This window comes from Nyctibius grandis, chromosome 3 (genome assembly GCF_013368605.1).
Source record: "Nyctibius grandis isolate bNycGra1 chromosome 3, bNycGra1.pri, whole genome shotgun sequence".
NCBI classification, from domain to species: domain Eukaryota; kingdom Metazoa; phylum Chordata; class Aves; order Nyctibiiformes; family Nyctibiidae; genus Nyctibius; species Nyctibius grandis.
The window spans coordinates 4,857,673-4,881,645 of NC_090660.1; the positions used below are offsets into that span (position 1 = coordinate 4,857,673).

General features: G+C 40.8%; 1 protein-coding gene across 3 annotated transcripts in view; it reads left to right on the top strand.

Annotated features, from left to right (window-relative positions):
- The window catches only part of COL15A1 (collagen type XV alpha 1 chain), a 144,293-nt gene that overhangs the window by 114,464 nt on the left and 5,856 nt on the right, over positions 1–23,973 (top strand). For all 3 annotated transcript variants that reach the window (XM_068396726.1, XM_068396727.1, XM_068396729.1), the window contains 10 exons: positions 1,077–1,145; positions 1,520–1,561; positions 3,946–3,991; positions 8,037–8,126; positions 12,060–12,109; positions 15,489–15,599; positions 16,718–16,862; positions 21,403–21,467; positions 23,180–23,308; positions 23,476–23,535. In XM_068396726.1, the coding sequence (XP_068252827.1) occupies positions 1,077–1,145; positions 1,520–1,561; positions 3,946–3,991; positions 8,037–8,126; positions 12,060–12,109; positions 15,489–15,599; positions 16,718–16,862; positions 21,403–21,467; positions 23,180–23,308; positions 23,476–23,535 (807 nt within the window). The remainder of the gene's footprint in view (positions 1–1,076; positions 1,146–1,519; positions 1,562–3,945; positions 3,992–8,036; positions 8,127–12,059; positions 12,110–15,488; positions 15,600–16,717; positions 16,863–21,402; positions 21,468–23,179; positions 23,309–23,475; positions 23,536–23,973) is intronic.

The following is a 23,973-nucleotide window of genomic DNA, read 5'->3' on the forward strand; positions in this document are numbered from 1 at the left end:
GGTTCTACTTTGTTTAAAATAAAGAAAAAATATATGGCATACGAACTGCAAAACGCAGGTATGTTATCTATCTGGACAATAAATATAAGTGACATTATGATATTGCTTTATCCAACTAACAAGGAGACTGAGAATTGGTAAGTATCTAAGTATCTTCACGTAAAGAAAAGACCAGGTACTAAAGGTTGCTTACACCTCTAGAGAAAGGTGTAAATAGAAATTTAGTTGCTGGAGAGTGAAACCAGACAAATTAGACAAATTCTAATTGGAAGAAAATCACAGAAAAGATGAGTTGCCATCAGCAGAAAATATTAAAAGTAGATTTCCGTTCCTCCATATCTTCACTGTCAAGGTTCATTTTCTGGTTTGTCTGCCTTAACCAAACGAAAACTATTAAAGCAAGTATAACTAGATGAAGTACATCAGGCTGGGAGGTTACAGCAAACCAGCAAACAAAAGAGGCTACATGTTCTAATACTTCTTCCTGGAGTGCTCAGGAAAGATAAAATCTAATGGATTTCTTATTATTGATGAGATGACATGTGTCACCTTACAGAAGCTTGCACTGATGTGGAGTGAAAGATGGACATGGTGTGGTGCCAGGCTTTTAAATGACACAGTAAAGAGTTGGCATATTTTTTTTGTACAGGGCAGTCACACCTCCAGTCTATCAGGGTTCCTTGAAGGCGCTAATTAGCGTGTAGTTATCTGACTGGCACTTGAAAATATGTGAATCCTAGCAGTCTTGAGAACCCCGGAGCAGTCTAGGATACGTAATTTTCCTTGAATGAGAGATCCACTGCCTTTAATTTAGTTTCAATTTTTAGTGCTTTGGAGTTTCTGGTTTGGGGAGTTTTTTGAGGGGTTCTCCACAGAGTGCTTTAGGTTAAATATTCAAATTTGCCTGAGAGGTTGGTCCCTGTAACAGAATGCTCAGTGTCCCCTCAAGCTGTTTAACACAAAACTTCTTGGTTAAATAGGGCCCTCTGAGCCCCTTGGCTTGCTTTCTGTAGGCTTAGTTGTATTGCATATAAAAAGATCTGTCTAATCTTCCCTCTTTCGCTTTCTCTTACCAGGGCCTTCCCGGCTTGCCTGGACCCCCAGGGCCCCCTGGACCTCCAGGACGTATAGTTTACATCAAAGGAGTAAGTACAACTGGGGGTCAGTTGCTGGTCTATCTGTAGCAGAAATGTGCTGCTCTAGAAACAGTTTGCAAAGGCAAACATCAAAACTTGTTTCAGGCAACACAGTTTACAGTGTGTGACCTTGCTTGTGTACATAGGAAAAAATCTCTTAACCAGAGCCACTGTCACGTAAGAGTTTTGCCCCACACACACAGAGAGGGACCTGCTGACCAACCTGTGAGAGCTCCCAGGCAGCAAGCTGGGCTCTCTGCCTGGGAGGTGCTGATCTTTTTTTCCAGGCTTTGTCCTGTCATGTCTATTAGATCTATTTGATGTGTTGTCTGCTGTGTTATACCTACGTTCATTAAAATAATTTCCCTTCCTGTTTTCAATAGACAGTTTTCCCAGTCTCTCCCAGACCTCATTGCAAAATGCCAGTAAGTCACACACAGAATCTGCTCTTAGCAAAATGCATGGCCATGACAGTACATAAGCAAAGTAGCTATACACATAACCACGGTAGCTTTGCAGCTTTTCTCCCCCCGGCCTTCTGCTTTGCACCAGAGATGTGTTTCACCTAGTCTTCAAGATAACAGGATTTTCAAGTGTTTAGATACCCAAAATTAGCAATACAAAAAACATGTAACAGAACTAGAAACACTAGACCCTTTTGCTTAAAGCACTTTGATTAATTGGTTGTCCTAACACTTTTAATGCCTTTCAAAGCCTGTGTTTCCATAGTTCAAGCGTTGCTTTGGGGAGCTGAATGTTTGTACATACATGTACACACATTTTTCAGATGTATATATAAATACTGTCTCCATGTTGTTATACCTTTAGCTGTTTTCAATTTCCTTGTCCAAAATAAGACTTATTATGTATTTCATTGTGGCACAAAAGACACATCAGAAAAGAAAGAGCATGTTCTTTATTTGACCTTCTCATGCAGTCTGTTCAGATATAAACTTTTATTATCTCAAGAATGGCAGCAGGTGAAGCTCTGCTCCTGCTTTCTAAAGGGAACGACAAAGCCACCATTACCTTCAATGGACCTGCAATTTCACACACAGTGTTAAAAGAAAGGAGATGGGATTTATATTTTCAGAACACCCTGATGCAATTTTCATGTAATGAGTCATGGAAATTATCATCCTAAAATTAACTTCAAACAGAGTCCAGTCCTGGAAGTACTTCCCCTACAGAAATATTCTACTGTTAAGCTGTGGATTAGGTACTTGGAAAGGATTCTGTCTTTGAGAGCCACAGTCCTCCCCCGAATAATGTGGTGTGCAGTATGGCTGTTCTACTTTTCTGTTAGACAGTACAGCTCAAAACAGTATTGTGCCCCCTCCTCCAATCTCCATTCCTGTTTTTCTTCACTTATTTTAGAGAAGTAGCTCTTCACTTACACTATACTAGATACATTGGTACTCATCATCACCGTACCCTTACTGCTGAAGAAATATGTATCCCAGCTTATGGATCTTTCTGCTAATTAATGATAAATAGTCATTACTCTAGGGTAATTTGACATTTCTACAGTTTTGGCCTACCACCTCCAGGCACCATCTTTTTACCTCTTTGAATTCCTCCCTTAAATCTTCGCACTCCCACCGTATAACATTCTTGTATGTTAATGACATATGTCCATAATTACATAAGGATTAGTCAGCCTCACCTCTGAAATCTGACTGGACGAGGGCCTGAGCAACCTGATGTAGTTGATCCTACCTTGGGCTCAACAATCTTCAGAGATGCCTTCCAGCCTCAACTCTCCTATGATTCTCTGTGGAATCTTTCAAACAATACAAGCCTATTTTTTCTGAATTTCAGATAATAATAAAAGGTCACTTTTCAAGAAGGTTTCAATCAGTGAATAATAGCAGTAACTTTTATGTGCACAAGTAATAGAAACCTGTACTTATAAACACCTCTTTGTGCATCCGAGTATGCTAGACAGATTTGTCCTACATTTGTGAATAATCTCCTAAACCTATCCAAGTTTATAGATAAGAAGTCTGCTGTGCATGCCTACATAAATGAATATTGATAAAGAACTACAGACTGAACCCCACAAGTTTTCCTCATGTGAACTGACCTTCTGAAGTTAATGGAGCTATCCATGTGAGTAAGACTTCTAAGAGCTAATACTACAGGATTAGCCAGATGCAACACCTTCGATTTTTTTTGTACACTTGCTTAGATTCATATAAATAGTACTAGCTAGTACTAAGATCTGTCCATTTCCAAGCACTGTGCCACATTCTAATTCCTGCACTGTCCCTATTTTGAAGACAGGCAGTAGAGGTAAGTAGCATGCCCGCTGTTACAGGTGGCTGGTGTCAGAACAGGACAGACTACAATAGCTTCTGCCTCCCAGTTGTGGTCTCAATGCATCTGGAGCATGTCAACATCAGACAGTAGGCATAGCCGTGGTCTGATGAAAAATTTATAAACAGTCTGTGATCCTACAATCAAAAATAAAATCCTGCTTTCAAACGCAGTGATGTAAATTCAGAATTGTTCTTGGAGAATGAGTTTTCTGACGCTTCACTGGCATGACTGAGAGTAGGATTTGCTGATACCTCAAAATGCATGTTGTTACCCTCTTGCTGAAAGCATGTTGCATGTTAAAGAGAGCACAATCCTGAAAAAGCTTGATCAGCTAATTACTGGGATCTTGTCAAACCGGAGATAATCCCAAAGTGTTGTTATAATATTTACTGCATGCAAATTTTCCAGGCTTTTCAGTCACACCAAGTAATGCACTTCCATTGGTTAATGTGTATGGATAATTTTTAATAGATTTCTTTGTCTGTAGGTGAGCACTCCTTACCCTGGAAATCAAGAAGCTCTTAATGTCCATGGTGAGTAATTCTTTTCTTGTACCTTGGTTTAAATAAGCTTTTTTTTTGTTTTTTTTTCTTAGTTAAGATCTTTTTGCTTTTTCTTGGCTATTGCATAACTGGGTTTATGGGGGGGAAAAAAAGGTGGTGTTGCTTCTTTTTCTGGTGAAACCGTAAGATCATATCTTGGTCCAGTCCATGTAGGCTAAAGAACAAATCAGCCTAGGTCTGTACTTTGAAAACTAAGATTTATAAATCAAGCAGTGCAACACAGTTTCTGCAAGATCTAATCTCAGAAGTCCTCTGTCAGAGCAGAGGTGTCACACATAGCTGCGCTAAATCATTACTCTCTGCTCTGGCAAGACTCCTAAAATGCAAATTCTAAAGTCCACCTGATACTACATCCCAGCAAGTAACCAGATGATCTCATTTCTCCAGTGTTTGCTGATGGTGTCAAAAACATTTCCCTTCTCTGAGTGACTGATACCAAAAAACCTGAGCTTGTAGTCAGACCTCTCATCCTTTGCTTAAAAGAAAATTATCACAGGCATGGTCAACACATATTGGCTGCTGGAGTTCCAGAGAATATTGCTGAGGGAAAGAAAGAAGCTATTAACAGTTCTTTCTGTGAGGGAGAGGTGTGAATTTTCTGCTGAGACAGAAGAAATGTTTTTCATCCCCTCCTTCACAAGGAAGGTGAAACCTGTTGAAAAGAAAGTAATTTCTGGGGTTCGGGAGTAGCTAGCACAAAAACCTGACAGTCAGACAGAGAAGGAAGTAAGACTAATGGGGAAGGAGGATGAGAAACTCCACAATGAGGACCCTGGAGAAATTGTCACAAGGCTGGAGAAGTTCTATTAGTTTTCACTCCTTTTAGTGGAGGCGAGTTTCAGGACAACAGAGGGTCAAACTGATGCTCTGAGCTTTCTTTCTGAATCCTTACTGCTGAATGACTGACTCACCTCTTAATGAGTGAAAGCCTAAGTCTTGTGCTTGTCCACATTTCTGCAGGTCTATAACCACAGAAGTAAGTCCATAGAGCCTAGGCTGTCCAGTGCTGTTCCTAAATTCAAAGTCTTCCAATTGCTTGTCTCCCCCTACACATAGAGACTCCAAAAGATTTCTCCGTCCATATTTTTGTTTTTAACAAAGAATCCATCATCTAACAGAATAAATGCCCACAGAGAGTCCAAAGTTCCTAGTTCAAGGCATTTTCCTTAGTTCTAAGAGTTGACTCCAAGCTGATAAAGGACATTCTGATTTTTTTAGACTTTCATCCTAAAAAAAGGCTGAAAGTGAGGATCTTTACTATGACAATTTTGTTTAAAACTTGTCAGTTTTATTCAATAAATCATTATAGTTTCTTTTCTCTAAATGCATACTAATTCTCAACCCAAACAGTAAATCCTACATTCATGAAACCTAATTCATCTTTCTTTGGTTTAAGGAGGAAACGACACTATGTGCATACAGTTTTCATCTCATTTTAAGTTTATTGTAGTGGTCTGACTGTTCCATTCTTGAGCTAGTACTCCACCAGGTAAGCACAAAGCAGTCACTTACTGTGTGCACCAAGCATTAAAATTAACACAAGCGTGCACCAGTGGTTCAGTGCTTTTGTCCTTCCTCAAAGACATGCTCCAAGGATGGATTCAGTTACGTGCAGAGGGAAACAGGTAGCAATTCTGCACCAAAAAAAAAATGGTGAATCCTGATTTAAATACTGCTGCCTTGACCAAATTGGGCAGAAGTCCTCCAGTTCCAAGGGTAGCAGAGAGTTCTGTGACAGTTTTGCCCCTTTGGAGCTTCTTGGAGGTAGAAAAAAAAAGAGTTGGGACATTAAAACAAAGTCTCAGAACATTGACAGGGAGCAGCCTACAGTTTTCTTACAATCCAGTAGCACACAATGGAGAAGGACGTCTTCTCAAGATCATGGAGGAAATAAAGTCAGTAGTCTTCCTCCTTTTATTTAACTACTTATGATAAAAAATTATTCCTGCCTATTTATTATATTTTCAGGGTAATTTTGTGGAAAAAGGCAGTAGTGCAGCCTTTAATGCACAGCCTGAACCCGTTTCCCTGTTCCCACGTTCCTGGGAATTAAATCACTGTTCCCATCACTGTGCAAAGGAATCTAGAGAGTTTACAGTTTAATCAGATAAGTCAGAGCCTGCATGGCAAAAACAGCGCATGCAAAACAAGTTGAATAATGCAGCAGTAGTATATCTTCCATCAGCTCCAAATGCTGGGACTTGGGGCTGTTTCTGGAGGATGATATGGCTATCTGGGGACCAGTTCTCTAGCATGGTCCAGAGAGTAGGCAGTGGGCTGATATCAGCAACTGGAACAGCTCCTCTCCCTCAGCAATGACTGAGACACTTGGAAAGACCAGGCTACCTTGATTCAAGTGGAAAAAGAAAGGAAGAGAAGGAAAAGAGTGCAAGGGATCAGGATAAGGGGCAAGAGTGGATATACTAAGTGGTAAAGAAAGACATCTTGATGAAGAGAAAGTCAGAGCTTGCTTGTATAACTTCTGTATTGATCTCAATATTTTAAGATGACCTAAAATGCTGATGACTGGACTGGAAATCTGCCTGGAAAATAACTCTGAAGATGTCACAGTTAGACAGCTGACAACTAGGAAAACTGTCTAACTACACACCTCAGAGATTGTGTGATTGGCCTCAGTGCAACATAAAAGGAGGCCCCACTGCTCTGTCAATAGACATTTCAACATGGGCTCACAGCTGGAGGCTGAGTCACCAGACAGATCATGGGGAAACCCATAGGAATATGACCAACTTTCACCTCTCATGGCTGAAAAAAGAGAAGGGCGGAGAGGAACTGTCTGGAAATTTCTATTGTAACATATGGCTCTGAAAGGGAAGAAGTCCATCTCATTCTTCTGTATTTGTAGCCATTCTGCACAAGTAGAAGAAGGAAAAATGCTGTAACTATTTTTCAGACTAAGGCTTTCTTACCAGTAAAGTCTTATTTATAAGTGACACCAGGTCATGGAGCATGGACTGGGTACCCTAGCAAGAGATTGTTTCTGTGCTTGTCCCAGTGAAATTTACAAATGTAATCAGATCAGGTTAGAAAAGAGCCAGCGTTCTCAGTGATCCACTGACTCCCAGCAGAGATCACAACTGACCACAGGGACTGAAGATATCACAGGCAAGGAAGCATTAAAAATTACTTCAAGAGATGTGTCTTGCATCTGCTTGTCATTGTACTTCGGGACCCTTTCTGCTCATAACTCAGAATAGAACCACCTCACCTTAAACTTGAAAAGGCATTTCTACCTGAAGGAAGTGGCTATAAGATGTTACTGTGGCAGAGTGATGTTATTTTACATGAATTTTGCAAAGTTATTAGCAATTACTCAGGCAGAATTAAGAGAGAAATCAGACCTAAGAAGTCTAAGTACTCAGGGGTCATTTTACCCAGATATTTTATAGGGTAAGGGTATTGTGAAAGTTAAGTGATATCTGGAAAAACAGAAGGTCTATGCAAATGTATTGTGGTGCAATTCTACCCTTAGCTTACCTGGATGGAAAATTATGCTAAAAGCGTTTCTGTTTTCAGAGAACATTTTTTCATTATTAACGCTTTGATGACATGAAGGAGAAATAAATAACATTTTTGACATTCACAGTTGCAGATATTATCATTCATTTGTTTGTTTTGGAGTCTGGAGATAGCAGATGTGGTATCAAACACAGAGCCATAACTCAAGAACTGTTTCTGCACTTGCCTCAGTGAAATTCACAAATGCAGTGAGAACGGGTTGGTTCAGAGGGTCTTAGGCTAGGTGGTTAGGGAAAGCAGAGTGAAAGACTGACTTGTAAGAGAGAGGTTGTCTTGCACATGTTGGAGTTTATCAGAGAGGACAATCAGGCAGCCATTCAATGTTCATGAGGAGAGTGAGACAAGCATACAGGGACTGGAGCCATGTGCCCCACGTGTGTGGAAAAGTCTGCTCTCACTTTCGGTGGTTTGATTGTCACTGCTGTAGTCCCTGCTGTTTCCAAGTTCTCAAGAATGTGTGATGCTTTTACGGCAGGTGCTAAAGCAAACAGAGATTCCTGGCGGCTGCACAGTTCAGCGGACTTAAAAGGAGAAAAGGGAGACAGAGGAGCTCCAGGACCACCAGGTATACTAAATCTGATATGACATTGACATCCTGTAAAGCAATACATGTTTAACTTAAAAAGCAATTCAGTAAAGTACTTTGATACTTACCCCTGCAGCCTTACCTGCCTAAAGACTTATACCTAGGTTCCTTGCAGAACTTCGAACAACAAAGCCCATAATGTTATCAAAAATGTCTTCTGAAAAGAAGTATCTGTACTGCACACTTGTGAGTATTACGAATGTATTAAGTACAAGAATAGATACTGAAATGTAACTGGCCGGTCGGAGATTTTTTTAAATCTTAGAAGAACATCACGTCCATTTCCTGACATGCCATTTTCTTGCCAATCTTTTTGAGCCAATTGGGCTAAAATCCAGTGCTCCCCATTTCAGGGTAACATACCTCTGCATTCTGAGTTCAAGGCAGTCATTTGTTGGTGACAGTCCCACTTCCAGAAGGAGGTGGAACTAGATGATCTCCATTTCAACCAACTTTTTAATATTCTATGCTTTATTTGTGATAATCATGAAAAGTCTGTGTGAACTAAAAATACCAGTTCACTAGCGGTAGGAGCATCATAACAGATGTTCTGCACCAAAGATTTGATTTACTTTATCAAAAAGTTGATACACATTGCTAATTCTTACACATTCAAAAATACTTACAGAAACAAGCACCTGTTTGAAAAGATTGCTATTACAAACTCTTCCTTTTCTATATGTTTTTTTAAATCCCAAATACTGAGATAAGGCTTTGGTCAGTGCCAGAAATCATTTGAAATAGAAGCAGCAGTATATCAAATTAATGTTACTATACCATATTTATAATCTTTGTCTTCTAATGTGTTGATAATAAATACAAAACTACATCTATATGGATATTTCTGTCATGTTCCAAAGACTCAGTTCTGTTGACTGAAGATGATATTTTGGTTATTTTTAAGAGGACATCTGTTTGTTCTATTAAAATCTGTTTTCTTGCCTTGTCCTCATTAATTTTTATTCTGGTCAATATCCAGTGCCTGAAAATAAGTGATTAGCACTTCCTAGTCATCAATAAACTTATAAAAAGAAGAAGCAAGAAGCATTCCTAAGCAGAAATTAAGAAATTTTTCTCTTCTGTGCTGGTTTATCCACCACGAACATGTCTGTTCCCTCCTAGGTTCTGTATTTAATGCAAATTAATGTCCTACAAGTATATTTGCCTATACCTGCTAATTTCAGGTCCTTCAGAAGGAGAGGATTATGATAGCATTATGCTTATGTTCTTCTTGTAAAACTGCAAACTGAATTTACCTTTCTCCTAAAATAACAGATTTATTCATTTGTTTGCCAACCGAATCCAAATAGATCGACCAGCCTCAATATTTCGTGAAGTTAAAATACGTTAATTAATATCAGTTCTGTTGCTGCTCTAAAAAATATTCCTGTTTGGTTCTTGCTCATTGATGTAGTTGCTAAAATATTCTTTCATACAAACTAATTCTCTAGGTCTCACAGATACCCACATAATCTTTGACAGTGAAAATTCACAAGTCAGAAGTTGCAGGGTAGTGGAACATGATTAAAGTACAGGAACTTTTCAAAACCTTTTCTGAGGGACAGATGGCTGAAGCTCCTTCCACTACAATATCTGTTGAGTTCCAGCAATCAGAAAAGCTTTCTAAACTGTGGTACTTGTCCATGCTGTGGTTTTAATTTTCCTCTTCAAAAAATGTCTCCTCTCCAACCTTACAAACAGGCTTTATTAATTGATACCATGCAAAAATATGAAGCCAATGCAAAAAGTGCATAAATGGCGGGTCACATTTTATTTAGCTACTCTATATAAAGGCAAGTGTAGTAACTATCGTGTTCCAACCACTTGTGCAAGCCTTGTAAGAAAACACATTAAGAAATAGAGGAGGAGACTTCACTGTATCATAGTCTCAGACCCAATTGCCTGTGGATCATTCCCCAAAAGGCCAACCTGGCATACTGGACAAGTTTTCACACTCATCCAAATCCACCCTTTGGCCTGTTTGTTTGTTGTGAGACATTCTTTTCTGTATGAAGAAGACATTTCACTCTTTTCTCTGTGAATCCTGGAAGGAATGGAAAATCAGTGAGGTGGAGCAAGATGGCTTCTCGCTGGGCAAGCATTAATTCTGGTGATAAGTGAGTTCTGTTGCTCCAGGGGCTAAGCTGATTTCTAGATCAGATCCCAGAACTGAAAGCAGTGTAGCTTCCCATTTTCTAAAAGAAAGGTCATCAAAGTTCTGTGACTTTATGATTGTTGGGAGGGCATAATTTTGCCATTGATTATGCACAGGCAAAGTGCTGTTATTCTGTTTCAGCAACATCTGAAAACCAACTGAAATGAAAATGTCTGGTCTACCAGCAGAAACCACACAACAAAGTATTTTTCCCTCTGGCTAGTGTTAAGATCCCTAAAGGTCCTGCCAAAAATTGTCTACCAGCCCTCCACTGGATGTCTACAGAAGAGGACTGAACTAGGTTTGCCTGTTGAGAAGCCATGTCAGGCAAACTTCTCTGGCTGTGTATACTAGTAAACTAAATAGACACAGGACACAAAGGACAATTGTCCTGCAGTTTAATTGTTCTCATATTTCCTGTCCTGGATTCAGCCTACAACAAGTAACACTTTCCCAGACAATAGGATGGTCTAGGGGATAGCTTAAGCCAGGGATTGGTGCAGTAAACTGTATGGATAAGTCTCTCATGCTTCGGGAGTGAGGAGGACAGTTTAACTGTATGGATGGAAGCTGTGCCATTTTACCTCAGAGCTGAGGAACTGGTTTAATAGTTTACCCACCAGTGTAGGTAGAGCCTACTGGTTCCCTACCACAGATTTTTGATTTCCACTTTGAGTGGTGACCTCCCTGTTCCTCACATACCTTGCCCAGGCCTAGTCTGCTTGCTGGTCATCCTAGAAAGACCTCAGATATTGCCCAGTGTAGAGATTAGTACTAAGCAACATCTGAAAAGGACACCTACCATTCCATTCCACCTGCCAGTTCCCCATCCTCTCACATGGATCAAGCAAATCACTGCAGCAAGCTATAATTGGCAGGGTTGAAATAAAATCAAAATAGCTGCCACAGTGGGAATACATTTCTGTCCCACAGTACAGATGTATAGAGTGTCTGCTTGACTTAATTGTATCTGAGAGAGCATACTGAGATCCGAGTCCTATGGCTGGCATAGGGTTGGACCCAAAGATCTCAAAAATTACTCAGAACACATTTGAAATTGCATTGAGCTGTTACAGGCAGCTGTAAAACAGTCTTTTTTCCCAAGCGTTTGCCAAACAGAATATTTAGAAAGAATATAAAAGAAAGGATTTTTAGACTTTTTGTGCTGGCTTGACAGCTTTGACTGGCCACCACAACACAGGTGGTATTAACCATTGATACTGGTATTGTTTTTTGTTGCAGAAAAATGTCAAGGAACAATTATTCTATGATCAGCAGCATGGCAGTAACACTGTTTCTTTCTCTTGTCAGTTATGGCACTGTCCTTGCGTAAAAAATGACACAACTACCTACTGGCCACACCACTGCTGGCAAAACATGTGGAAAGCTTTTCTTTTACTTTGGTTTCCATCAAAGGGGTTCATTTGGATGCTTCTCTTTCACCATTTGCCCAGTTGCCATTTTTTCAGAAAACTGGGAATTTTTCATCTTTGAGCCTTCTTTGCTTTCAAATTTGTCTGAAATTCACAATCAGATTCAGAAGTTATTAAGGTGGAGGAGTGACAGACAAGATAGTGCATGTAAGCCTTGCTTTGCTAGGAAACTAAACTAAAAATATCTGTTAGATTTAAAGGTTAATGTTATTATTGCAAATAATTTTCCTTCAAACTCCTAAACCAGTAATATCCAAACGAGTGCTTTTAAAAAGAAAATTACAGGTCATTATTGTACTTTATTGTATTTTCTTCATTTTTCAGGTCCACCTTTGCCTCCATCATATTTCAGCCACTTTATTAATAGCATAAAGGTAATTATATCCCATTTGTGTTTGAGTTCTGTTAAGCTTTTTTAAAAGTGTACTTTGCTATAAATAAAGCATAAAACAGTGTAGCACGGTGAAATATACAAAACATATAAGAGTATCAGCAATTACAAATTATATTAATTTCTTAAACTCCAGCTGCATAGACAAGTTTATTGCAAGTATAGAGATAGAAGATGACAGGAGTATATAAATATTACTTTTGAAAAAACTTTATTACTGAGGTTTTTTACCTTCCTGGTGGCATTAAAGTGAGTCATAATTCACTGTTATCTAACATAAGTTGGTATAAATTATCTGCCATAAATGAATGCTTTTGTTTCCATGCCAGTTCAGGTAAGAGACGTCCCTTACCTAAAGGGCTTCTAGAAAAATTTAGCAACAGTTGACACATGGCGGGGGGAAATCACCTCTGCGTAATACAATTTATCTTTTAAGCGCACTGAATAAAATAAGTCAAAGAGATGGAATCTACTTTCTCTGGAATCATTTACAAGGAAGTACACCCATACCTTGATGTGTTTGATCTCTCTCTGTTCCATTATTCTCCTGACTGCTTCAAGTGACAAAAATTAATACCAATGCAATATTATTTTAAATGTTTTTAAGTGAACAAGGCTCTATGTGAGTAGAATATCTGAAAAAAATGGAATCCAGTTCTAATTTAATGATGCCACCAGAAGCAGTGTACTGTCAGCTTCCTTGAAGGACTCTTAGTGCCATCTGGTTTTCAGATTTTGCTTCTGCTTGGCTGAGTGCACCTGTTGTTCCTATGACATAAAGTGCCTCATGCATGCATGGCAGAGCTGGTATGGCTTCTTTGATCTTATAGAGTAGTGTCTGTAGCTTTACAGCTTTAACTATGAAGAACTCATTTTTTTACCTAGTCCTTCATCTTTGCAAAATGTCATGCCATACAGAAAGCCTTATAGTCCTGTTTACTGGGAAACTAAAAAGAAGAACAGAGGAGGAGCTACGTGTAGCCATCTCTACATGCTTTCAGCTACCTGCTATTCTTGCTTTGCCCTTTGCCTCTTCTCTTCATAGAATCATAGAATCATAGAATCATAGAATGGTTTGGGTTGGAAGGGAACATCTAGTTCCAACCCCCCCTGCCATGGGCAGGGACACCTTCCACTAGACCAGGTTTCTCAAAGACACATCCAACCTGGCCTTGAACATTGCCAGGGAGGGGGCATCCACAGCTTCTCTGGGAAACCTGTTCCAGTGTCTCACCACCCTCACAGTAAAGAATTTCTTCCTAAAATCTAATCTAAATCTACCCTCTTTCAGTTTAAAACTGTTGCATCTTGTCCTATCACTACAAGCCCTTGTAAAAAGTCCCTCTCCAGCATTCTTGTAGGCCCCCTTCAGGTACTGAAAGGCTCCTATAAGGTCTCCCTGGAGCCTTCTCTTGTCCAGGCAGAACAAGCCCAACTTTCTCAGCCTGTCTTCATAGGAGAGGTGCTCCAGCCCTCTGATCATCTTCACAGCCCTCCTCTGCACTCGCTCCAACAGCTCCATGTCCTTCTTACGTTGAGGCCCCAGAGATGAATGCAGTACTCCAGGTGAGGTCTCAAGAGAGTGGAGTAGAGGGGCAGAATCACCTCCCTTGACCTGCTGGTCACACTTCTTTTGATGCAGCCCAGGATACTGTTGGCTTTCTGGGCTGCAAGCGCACATTGCCAGCTCATGTTGATCTTCTCATCAACCATCACCCCCAAGTCCTTCTCCTCAGGGCTGCTCTCACTCCATTCTCTGCCCAGCCTGTATTTGTGCTTGGGATTGCCCCAACCCACATGCAGGACCTTGCACTTGGCCTTGTTGAACTTCATGTGGTTCGCACAGGCCCAGCTCTCAAGCCTGTCAAGGTCCCACTGGATGGCAACCCTTCCCTCCAGCGTGTCAGCCACACCACACAGCTTGTGTCATCGGCAAACTTGCTGAGGGTGCACTCAATCTCACTGTCCATGTCACTGACAAAGATGTTAAACAACACCAGTCCCAATATCAACCCCTGAAGGACACCACTCATCACTGGTCTCCACTTGGACATCGAGCCATTGACTGCAACTCTTTGAGTGCGACCATCCAGCCAATTTCTTATCCACAGAGTGGTCCATCTGTCAAGTTCATGTCTCTCCAATTTAGAGACAAGGATGTCATGTGGGACAGTGTCAAATGCTTTGCACAAGTCCAGGTAGATGACGTCAGACACCCTTGCCTTATCCACCAACACTGTAACCCCATCACAGAAGGCCACCAACTTTGTCAGGCATGATTTACCCTTAGTGAAGCCATGTTGGCTGTCACCAATCACCTCCTTATTTTCCATGTGCCTTTGCATAATTTCCAGGAGGGTCTGCTCCATGATCTTTCCAGGCACAGAGGTGAGACTGACTGGCCTGTAGTTCCCCAGGTCTTCCTTTTTTCCCTTTTTAAAAATGAGGGCTATGTTTCCCCTTTTCAAGTCAGTGGGAACTTCACCAGGCTGTCATGACTTCTCAAAAATGATGGATAGCGGCTTAGCAACTACATCTGCCTGTTCCCTCAGGACCCGCAAATGCGCCTCATCAGGTCCCATGGACTTGTGCACCTTCAGGTTTCTTAGATAGTCAAGGATGGTCAATCTATTCATAAGTTTATTTCTCAGAAAGATGAAACAAAGCAGACCAGAAAAAGTTGAAGGAAAAGAAACAGCAGACAAACAGAAGGAAATAATGTGAGGAGGAACCTACAATTGCTGTGGCTCGTTTTGCACAGAGAGATAATGACCCAGTATTTAAGTTCTGCTTCTTACCTATCACTCCGTTCCCCAAACTAACTGATAATCAACAATAAACGACAGGAGAAGACAGGCAGTTCAAAGTGTCTGCAATTTTGTGTGGTGTCTCTTCTGTTTTCCTGGTACACACCCCCGCCCTTCTCTTCCATCCTATGCACAGTAATCTTCACTTTGCCACATACTTTTAAATATCTGTCTATTCCATGTCTATCTTGCTTTGCTTTTTCTTTGTTGAAGGAGAAAAGCAGAAAGCCAGGGTATTATGCTTCCTCTGACTTTCTCTTTGCCTGCAGCTACAGCACAGAACAAGGTTTTGCTGGGTAGAGTAGCAGGAAACAGGAATAGAGGCATTTTCTCTGCCTCCACCTAACCACACCTCCCCTGAGAGAGCCTTGCAGCCTCAGTAGAGAAAGCATTGCTTTTCATTCCGTATCACTGAAGAAGGAAGTGATGTCAAAAAGATTTTGAGCAGATGCTTCTCTTTATTAAGGTCAGAGATTTCACGTAGCTTTAAAAGACGAGTGCATAGAGTTCTGATCTCACTTTAGCTCCATGTTTTAAAATATATTCTCTTTAAAGGGTGAAAAAGGAGACAATGGAGTCACTGGTGTAAAAGGAGAAAAAGGAGAACCAAATGGAGGGTTTTTTCTGACAGGACCTCCTGGACCGCCTGGAAGACCAGGATTAGTTGTAAGTCACGTGAATTGTAGAATAGGAATATTTGTGGGTACCCATTATTTTAATTTAGAAGGCACTAAAAAGGGACAAACATCAAGATAGTGCTAAAGACTATATAAAAACTCATACGCTAAACATCAGGTGAATACAAGAGAGTTGCATTAGGCATACACACAGACACTTCGCTGTTACACACAGAATTCATTTGCTATGAAAAACTGATGTAACGTTATGCTCGGCTGTCTAATACAACTACATCAGTATGTAGATTTATGTTATTAATAGCATTACAAAACAAGGCAGCTTGTATGTCTTCTGATGCTACTACTTATATCCCCATAGAGGCTAAAGTAGGCTATATAAAGTTAGACAGAGGCTGACTTGAAAATTATTGGCCATCTAAATAATTAATCTTATTTTCTATTCCAGTAATCCAAAAACATGAATGAAAAGTCCAGTGTGTACCTGCCTGGATCATTCCTATAAAGTTCAGCCACTGTCTAATCTCTACCTAGTTGGTTTATCTTCTGGTAATTGCCACCACAGTTGCTTTGGAATCAAATGTACTAATTCTTCGGAAACTAGTTTGTCCCTGGGATCTGGTAACAAATGTGTGCATTGCACATAGAGAGTTGGAGCCTTTTTAATCTGGAAGACTGGCAGCTGGAGAACTTAAGGGATATGAGCTGACATTTCATCACAGGAGGGAGAAGACAACATTCATCATGAGACATACACCCTGCATAGACACACTTCATGTTAAAGCTCTCCACCACCTTCAGACAAACTCTTATCTTACAAGCACATCAAAGCGAGTAGTCTCATTATGAGCAGAGTTGAGATGCAGGACTCAGAGTACTGTCGAGAGTGTTGCAGATATCAGCTACTCAGGAACAGGTGTGAGAACTTTCAGAAAGCTTTCTGAAACTTAAATTCTTGAACTTAGTTTAGTATATGGTCATATTTTTCATTTTCCATTAATATCCATGCCTTCTTGAAAAAGATTATGTACAGACTCATGTCTAAACAGTGGTGTGGTGGCAGGCCTTCAGAAAATGTTGCCACCAGAGATGAAGGCCCTGCAGCAGTGAAACTGATACATTCAAAGAAATACTTTTTATCACTGATAGGGACCAAAAGGGGATTCAGTTGTTGGACCCAGAGGACCTCCAGGATTACCTGGCCTACCTGGCTTACCAGGTTATGGAAAAATTGGACCTCCTGGCCCACCTGGCCCACCAGGCCCACCAGGACCCCCTGCAATATATGGCTCAGGTGAGAGGGTGTGATTTTGCTTTTTACTGTATATGGGAGTGCACTGACATGCGCCCACACCCCACCACCCACTGCCACTTCCTTTACACACCTATTCTTCCATCTGCCCACCCACTCTGCACACCTGAATCAGGTTGCTCCTCTCTCTCCTCCTGCCCTCTACTGATTTCTCCTGGGGGGTCAGTTGGAACTGGGAGCACAAAAGGGACAATTTCTCTGCAAACTGTTTCACTGACTAGTGCCACGAGAGCGCTATTGCATGAAAAATCTTACTGTGGCTGGGAGGAAGCCTACGTAAGGGAGACAGGCTGCCTCGAGAGCTTTGCAAAATCTATCAAATTGAGTAGCTGGCTAAATTTGGGAAGCTGTTAATGTGGGCCCAGATGCTCTTCTTGTGATGAATGGAGTTAAATCCACAAATGGTGTTCCCCAGGGCTCAGTACTGGGGCCAGTTTTGTTTAATATCTTTAATCAGTGATCTGGACGAGGGGATCAAGTGCACTCCCAGTAAGTTTGCAGATGACACCATGTTGGGTGGGAGTGTTGATCTGCTGGAGGGTAGGAAGGGTCTGCAGAGGGATCTCAATAGGCTGGACTGATGGGCCAAGGCCAACTGCATGAGGTTCAACAGGGCTGTTGGGTTCTGCACTTGGGGCACAACAACCCCATGCACCACTACAGGCTTGGGGAAGAGTGGCTGGAAAGCTGCCTGGCAGAAAAGGACCTGGGGGCATTGGTCAATGGCCGGCTGAATATGAGCCAGCAGTGTGCCCAGGTGGCCAAGAAGGCCAACAGCATCCTGGCTTGTGTCAGGAATAATGTGGCCAGCAGGACAAGGGCAGGGATCGTCCCCCTGTACTGGGCACTGGTGAGGCCGCACCTCGAATACTGTGTTCAGTTTTGGGCCCCTCACTACAAGACAGACATTGAGGTGCTGGAGCGAGTCCAAAGAAGGGCAACAAAGCTGGTGAAGGGTCTGGAGCACAAGTCTTATGAGGAGCAGCTGAGGGAATTTGGGTTGTTTAGCCTGGAGAAAATGAGGCTCAAGGGAGACCTTATCACTCTCTACAACTACCTGAAAGGAGGTTGTAGCGTGTTGGGTGTTGGGTCTCTTCTCCCAAGTATCAAATGATAGGATGAGAGGAAACAGCCTCAAGTTGCATGAGGGGAGGTTTAGATTGGATATTAGGAAAAATTTCTTCTCAGAAAGGGTTGTCGAGCACTGGAACAGGCTGCCCAGGGAAGTGGTTGAGTCACCATCCCTGGAGGTATTTAAAAGACGAGTAGATGTGGTGCTTAGGGACATGGTTTAGTGGTGGACTTGGCAGTGTTAGGTTAACAGTTGGACTTGGTGATCTTGCTGGTCTTTTCCAACCTATATGATTTTCTGATTCTATGATTCTCTGATATAAAGGGAGTACCCATAGTACAGTTTACATCTAGAATGAAACTGCTGGAGAACTGCTTCTAAAAATCAGTTGTTATGCAAATGCTGAATAGAAACAAAACTTTGGGAGGCTTGGTTACTGTACCGTTAATGATTTTCAACTTGTTGGATTAGAAAAGGAGGAAAATGTGCCACAAATAGTCACATCAGGGGAGGAACTTTGCAAACAAGATGGCACTGGAGCTTCAGGTGGATTATCTCAAACTTGCATCAAAGGGAATACGTGGCTATAAACCAAGTGTCACAGTTCAAGACATTTGTGCTTTTGACTCCTCTTGGGTCACAGGTCTGCTAGTGACAAGCCTCATACTGTTAATGTCCAGCCCTTAGACTAGGTTCTGGTGGATGGGGTCCTGGGCTCCTCTGACATTACTCGACAGGTCTGTCTGAGTGAGCGACTCTGGTTCCTCCCTCTGGGAACTGTGACCAGCATGGGAATCCAGCCAGGTAAAACCAGAGCAAAGCATTCCTTAATCTCCACTGAAGATGACATACTAACAGAAAGGGAATTGTTAACTGAATAGAGAGGCTATAATGCAGATCTGTCCTGCCTAAAGTTTGGACAGGTCTATCTCATACAGATCTCCATTTCTGAGAACTAATGATCAGTCTGTTTCACCACAAGACCTATGCCTCCAGTATGCTAGTTTGGGGAGCAGACCTGTCTGTCTCCAATCTGTTCTCTCCAGGTATTTCTTGAACCTGGTCAGACTGGTTTATACAGCTGCCCAGGGAGAAGGTGAGACTTCCAATCTGTAATCCAGTAAATATTATTAATTGAGTGTCTATCAGAGGTGTTCACCCTCTGAAGAATATTTGAGAAAGAAGAAATCTGTATTATGTTCAATGTTGGAACATAGGCCTGTTCCTGAATTAGCCTCTGATCATTGTAATATGGCCAGATCCTTAGCATCCATAAAGTCCATAAAGGCCTTCAGGCCTTTTCCTGTGTAATTTATATTAAGCACTTCTGAATGAGAAGAGACCCAGTCAAACAAAACAAATTATTAGTAGTACTCCATCCCTATACTTTCACTTATGCTCTCTGCTATTAGTCTTCATCATCCTCCTACACATTTTCCTCTTTGCTTTGTAAGAAGCATCTTTAGGCAGCACACTGATGGATGTCCATGTTACTAAATGTCATGAACGCAGATGTTTATTTCCTATCTTCAAGGCACAGTTACCTCTGTTAAAGCTCTCACTCACTCTAATATGGGGCTCACACACTGGAATATGGGGAAAGAGGAATGGCTTATCTGCAGAAAGAACTGCTCTGGAGGATCCTTGTAAATGCTTCAGAGCATAGATTCTTGAATTTGTAAAAGGTGATTTCAAGGCTCCTCTAGGTTTCACAAAAACAAACATTTTCGAACACTAGAACTTGCTTCATTGATGCATAACTGCAGCCTCCTAATTCAAGAGCTACAGCTCAGTAAAAAGCAAGCTCTGGAATGCAGCAGTGCTCTCAGAGTTAGCTTTGACTGACTCTTCAATGGTTCAAACTATATTTTAAAAACCTATCTTACAATCCTTTACTCAGTCTATCAAACTATTTCAGAGTGGAACGATACAATAAAAGAGAAGATAGTCAGTACTTTTTCTTCACTGAATGTGTTTGCGGGGGTGGAGGGGAATCTATTGCTCCACTTTCACTGAAGATCACTGTGATCCTGATTACTTTGGAAATTATGAAGGCAGAAGGCACGCTGCTTTAGCTGATCTTCTATTACTCTCCTTCAGTCCGTTTAGTTGCTGTATCCAGTAAGCTGTGGATGAGTGGACTTTTGTTATTGTGGGGAGGGCTACCAGATGTGCTCAGCAACATTTCTCCAAAGGATGGTTTCAGAGAATATTCCCACATTCCTCCACTTCTCCTTCACTTTTGAAGAGCAATTCTGTCCATGTTGGGGATTATAGCACTATTTGCATAGCTAAGAGAAGCCAAACACCATTTTCAAGTGCCCAGCAAGGTAGGAACTGGGGAGTGGTTAGGAGCTGATCCTTGTAGTTCTTTGTGCATGTTTCATACTCACCAGGATGCTAGGACATGCTAGACTTCCCTATGCTCAGGTAGTTTGATAACCATCCACCATTAGATCTCTTTCTTCCATGTCATACTAACTCTCATTATGCCTTTCTGTTCCTAGTCAGCTTTCTTACTGAGCCTTTTACATCCAGCAGTATACTAGTGTACTCTCCTGGACAGCCCTGGACCTGTTTTGTTGCCCCCACTTTGTGTCTCTCTCTTCCTCTACAGAAGAAGTTTCTACTTATGGTTAATAGAAGATCTGCCCAGATTTCAGCTACAAAGCCCTCCTGGGACACACCGTGATGCTCAGCAGGGTTCATGTGTAGGAACTCTTTCTTCTAAACAGCTTCAAAGTTCCATTATCATGATATGCATTTGCATGAGATGCTTGCTTTTGGTCTTCCATATCTTTCCTTCTTTCCTTCCTTAAAAGAAAGGTGGGTTTACTCCAGAAAACAGGGACTTTCAGCTCAAGGTGAAGAAATTCAGTTTTGGGGTAGAGACAGGTACTAAGTACTAGATGTTGTGGACCGAGGTCTTAGAAGTTCAAGTTCATACCACTGGAGAATTCTTTGTTGCTTTGAAACATAAGCTGAGCTTACACTTATGAATTTTTTATCTAAGGAAAAATTCATTTTTGTTTACTTTTAGAGCAAAAGATACAATGACTCCCTCAAAGCCTAGATGGGCCGGAGATAAAAGTTCTTCCTCTTCCATATGCACATCATTAGCAGCTAGCAGAAAAGCATTCTGGCCAATTTAAGGGGATGTGGTTCTTCATTTGCAGAGTATCTACAACAGATTGCAGTCTGTTGACATAAATCTCCCAAATAACAGAGAAAAGACTAAGTTTCACCAACGCTTTTTAAAAAATCCTTAGAATGCATTTTCTGTAGTTAGCTTGAACACAGCTATTCCAAACTTGACTGTGTAAGGCCTATGGCTATTTAAAGCTCCCACTACTCCTAGACAGCACCACTAAGTCCTTGCTTTATGTTACTCACCTTCACTCTCAAAAAAAGATGACCTTCAACATATATTGTATGCTTGTTTTATTTTAGCAGCCGCAATGCCTGGGCCACCAGGTCCTCCTGGAGAGCCAGGGCCACCTGCAACCAGGAATCTGGTAAGACAGCAAAATAAGGAAGTTTGCCATTAAAATCTTGCTTCAAATCTGTTGGTGGTCATTGGTAGCACTGAGAGAGGAAGGAAAGCTCCATCCTGTGTTTTTATTTATTAGAATGTTTTCTGAACCTCATAATTTTTCAGCAAAGAATCCATATAGCTGAGAGAAGTGACAAGAGGAGAACTCTGTCCATTGCCTTCTTAGTAACGGCTTATTCAAACAAGTGCAAAGATTGATGGCATGCTAAAGTAATGGAAAGGTGGATATTCCATGTTCAAAGCAATATCTCTGAAAAAGTGTGGCAATTTAACATGCTGAGATACTAGAATAACTACTGAATGCCCAGTTTCCATGAAACAAACACTTTACATTACTGGATTAAAACCTAGTAATATAGGTCATTTGATTCTATGAAGAAAACTGTAGATTTCCCTAGCAAATCTAAAAATTGTTGTGCCAGAAAATACATACAAATTTAATTGTTTCCTTTTCTTACTGCATGAGTCAATTCAGAATTGTATCCCAGATATCCATGCAGTAAAAATGACAGCTAAGGCTTCTGTCTTGTTAATTTTTAAATTAAATATTTGTAGTTTCTGAAAAAAAAGAAATATTCAAGCTAGCAGAGGGAGTTCATTGCAATTTTTTCCTTTTCCACATTCTCACATTATGATAGAAAAGCAAATTCACTGGATATGTTTAGCAATCATTTGAGAATGCTCTAATATAGAAGCAGACTTTCAGATCATCTACATCATATCAAATGAACTAACAAGAATCTGAGTGTGAGTTTATTAATGCCTTCCCACCATAGTGTCATACCTCTGCTAACTGCCTTTCCTCATAGAAATTCAGGACCTGACAATGATTACAGATCAGGGGAGAAATAGATGTTCAAAGACCGGTGCCCCAAGGTAGAGGACTGTTGTTACAGGCTGGGAGCTACTGTCCTACATAAGAGATCCAAGCCCACTGAGGTCAAAACCAATATTAAAAAACAATATGCAAATCTATAGTAGGGTCTGCATGATTCGTAAAGCATTAACATGCATTCTGACACTGAAGAAATGAGAAAGAAATTACACTCAAGTGTCAAGAAATGACACTCTCAAGAAACTTGACCCTGGTTTTACACTACCCGCAATTATCAAACAGATTGTAGAAAGACAGAGGTAATAAGTGCAATGTCCATATCTGACAGACATCCGTTTAAGCCTCTTGATGATCTATAAAAGAGAAATTGAAAAATACTTGCTGTGTAAACTAGCGGCATCTGGAAACATAACGAAAGCGATGGAAGAAAACACCCTTAAAGAAAAGAGATCACAGCAACACTAAGAAAATATAGTAGAAGCAAGTGTATCTAGAATTGTGTGTGATATTTATAAGCCTTATCAAATCTCTTTTGAACTCTACCATTTTTATCTGATATGATAAACTGTAGAGGTGCAATGATCTTCACTCTGTGCAAAATTAACTAATGGTGTAGATCTACTACAGCCCACAGAATGATGACGCTTGTATGCCAAAGTAGCAAGATATTTATGTTACTGAAGATTTTTGTATGAAGTGATGTAAAACTGACTTTATGAGCATTTTCTGCAGAAGAAGCCTTGACATTTGTGTGTTCAAATGAGACTTCAATTGAACAATTTAACCTGCAAAATGTTTTGTGTGTCTGATGAAGCGTGTTTCATTTTCCTACTTGACAGGTTACGACATTCCAAAACATTGAGGGTATGTTGGAAAAAGTTCATTTGGTAGCAGAAGGTACACTAATCTATCTGAGTGAAACCAGTGAGGTTTTCATCCGTGTTCGAAATGGATGGAGAAAATTGCAGGTACTACTGCACTATGTCCTAATCCTTTCCAACTCCCTTACTCAAAATGGAGTTGTTGCAGATATTTTTTACAGGGGTGGAGAAGTATGGGTGCAAAGATTCCTTTTTTTAGTTCAGAAGCTCCTAGTGATACAGTTTTGTTTGCTTTTCTTTTGGGGTTCTTTCAGCTTGGTGAGCTAATTCCCATCCCTGCTGACAGCCTTCCTCCTCCAGCCATATCAAGCCATGTAAGTACAAAATATTGGACTGTGAAAAACTGAGTCTAAATGTGCAAAAAAAAGGTGATACACTTGGCAGAAGTTGCAGGCAGATCCCTGCACAACATGATTTTCCACTGAGACTTGTCAATTCAAACTAAGCATCCTACCACTACGTAAGCTTGCAAATTGATTCCCACTGGCCAGTCATGTTTCCATCATCTTCTGAGACTCCAAACGCTACAGAGACAAAGCAGCATCTACAAAAAGCAGAACAAAGCAGGCTGCCTACAAAAAAAAAAAAGCCAAACAAACAGTATTCTGTTTTGCAACACTGAAGTCAGTCATATCAAGCCCTGGTCCCTTTCAAAGAAACTCAGAAAAGTGTTTCTGAAAAGCAGGTTTTCTTTAAAAGATTATAGTCCTTTATTCAGGGTGCATCATCACCTACATGTAGCTTATCCCACA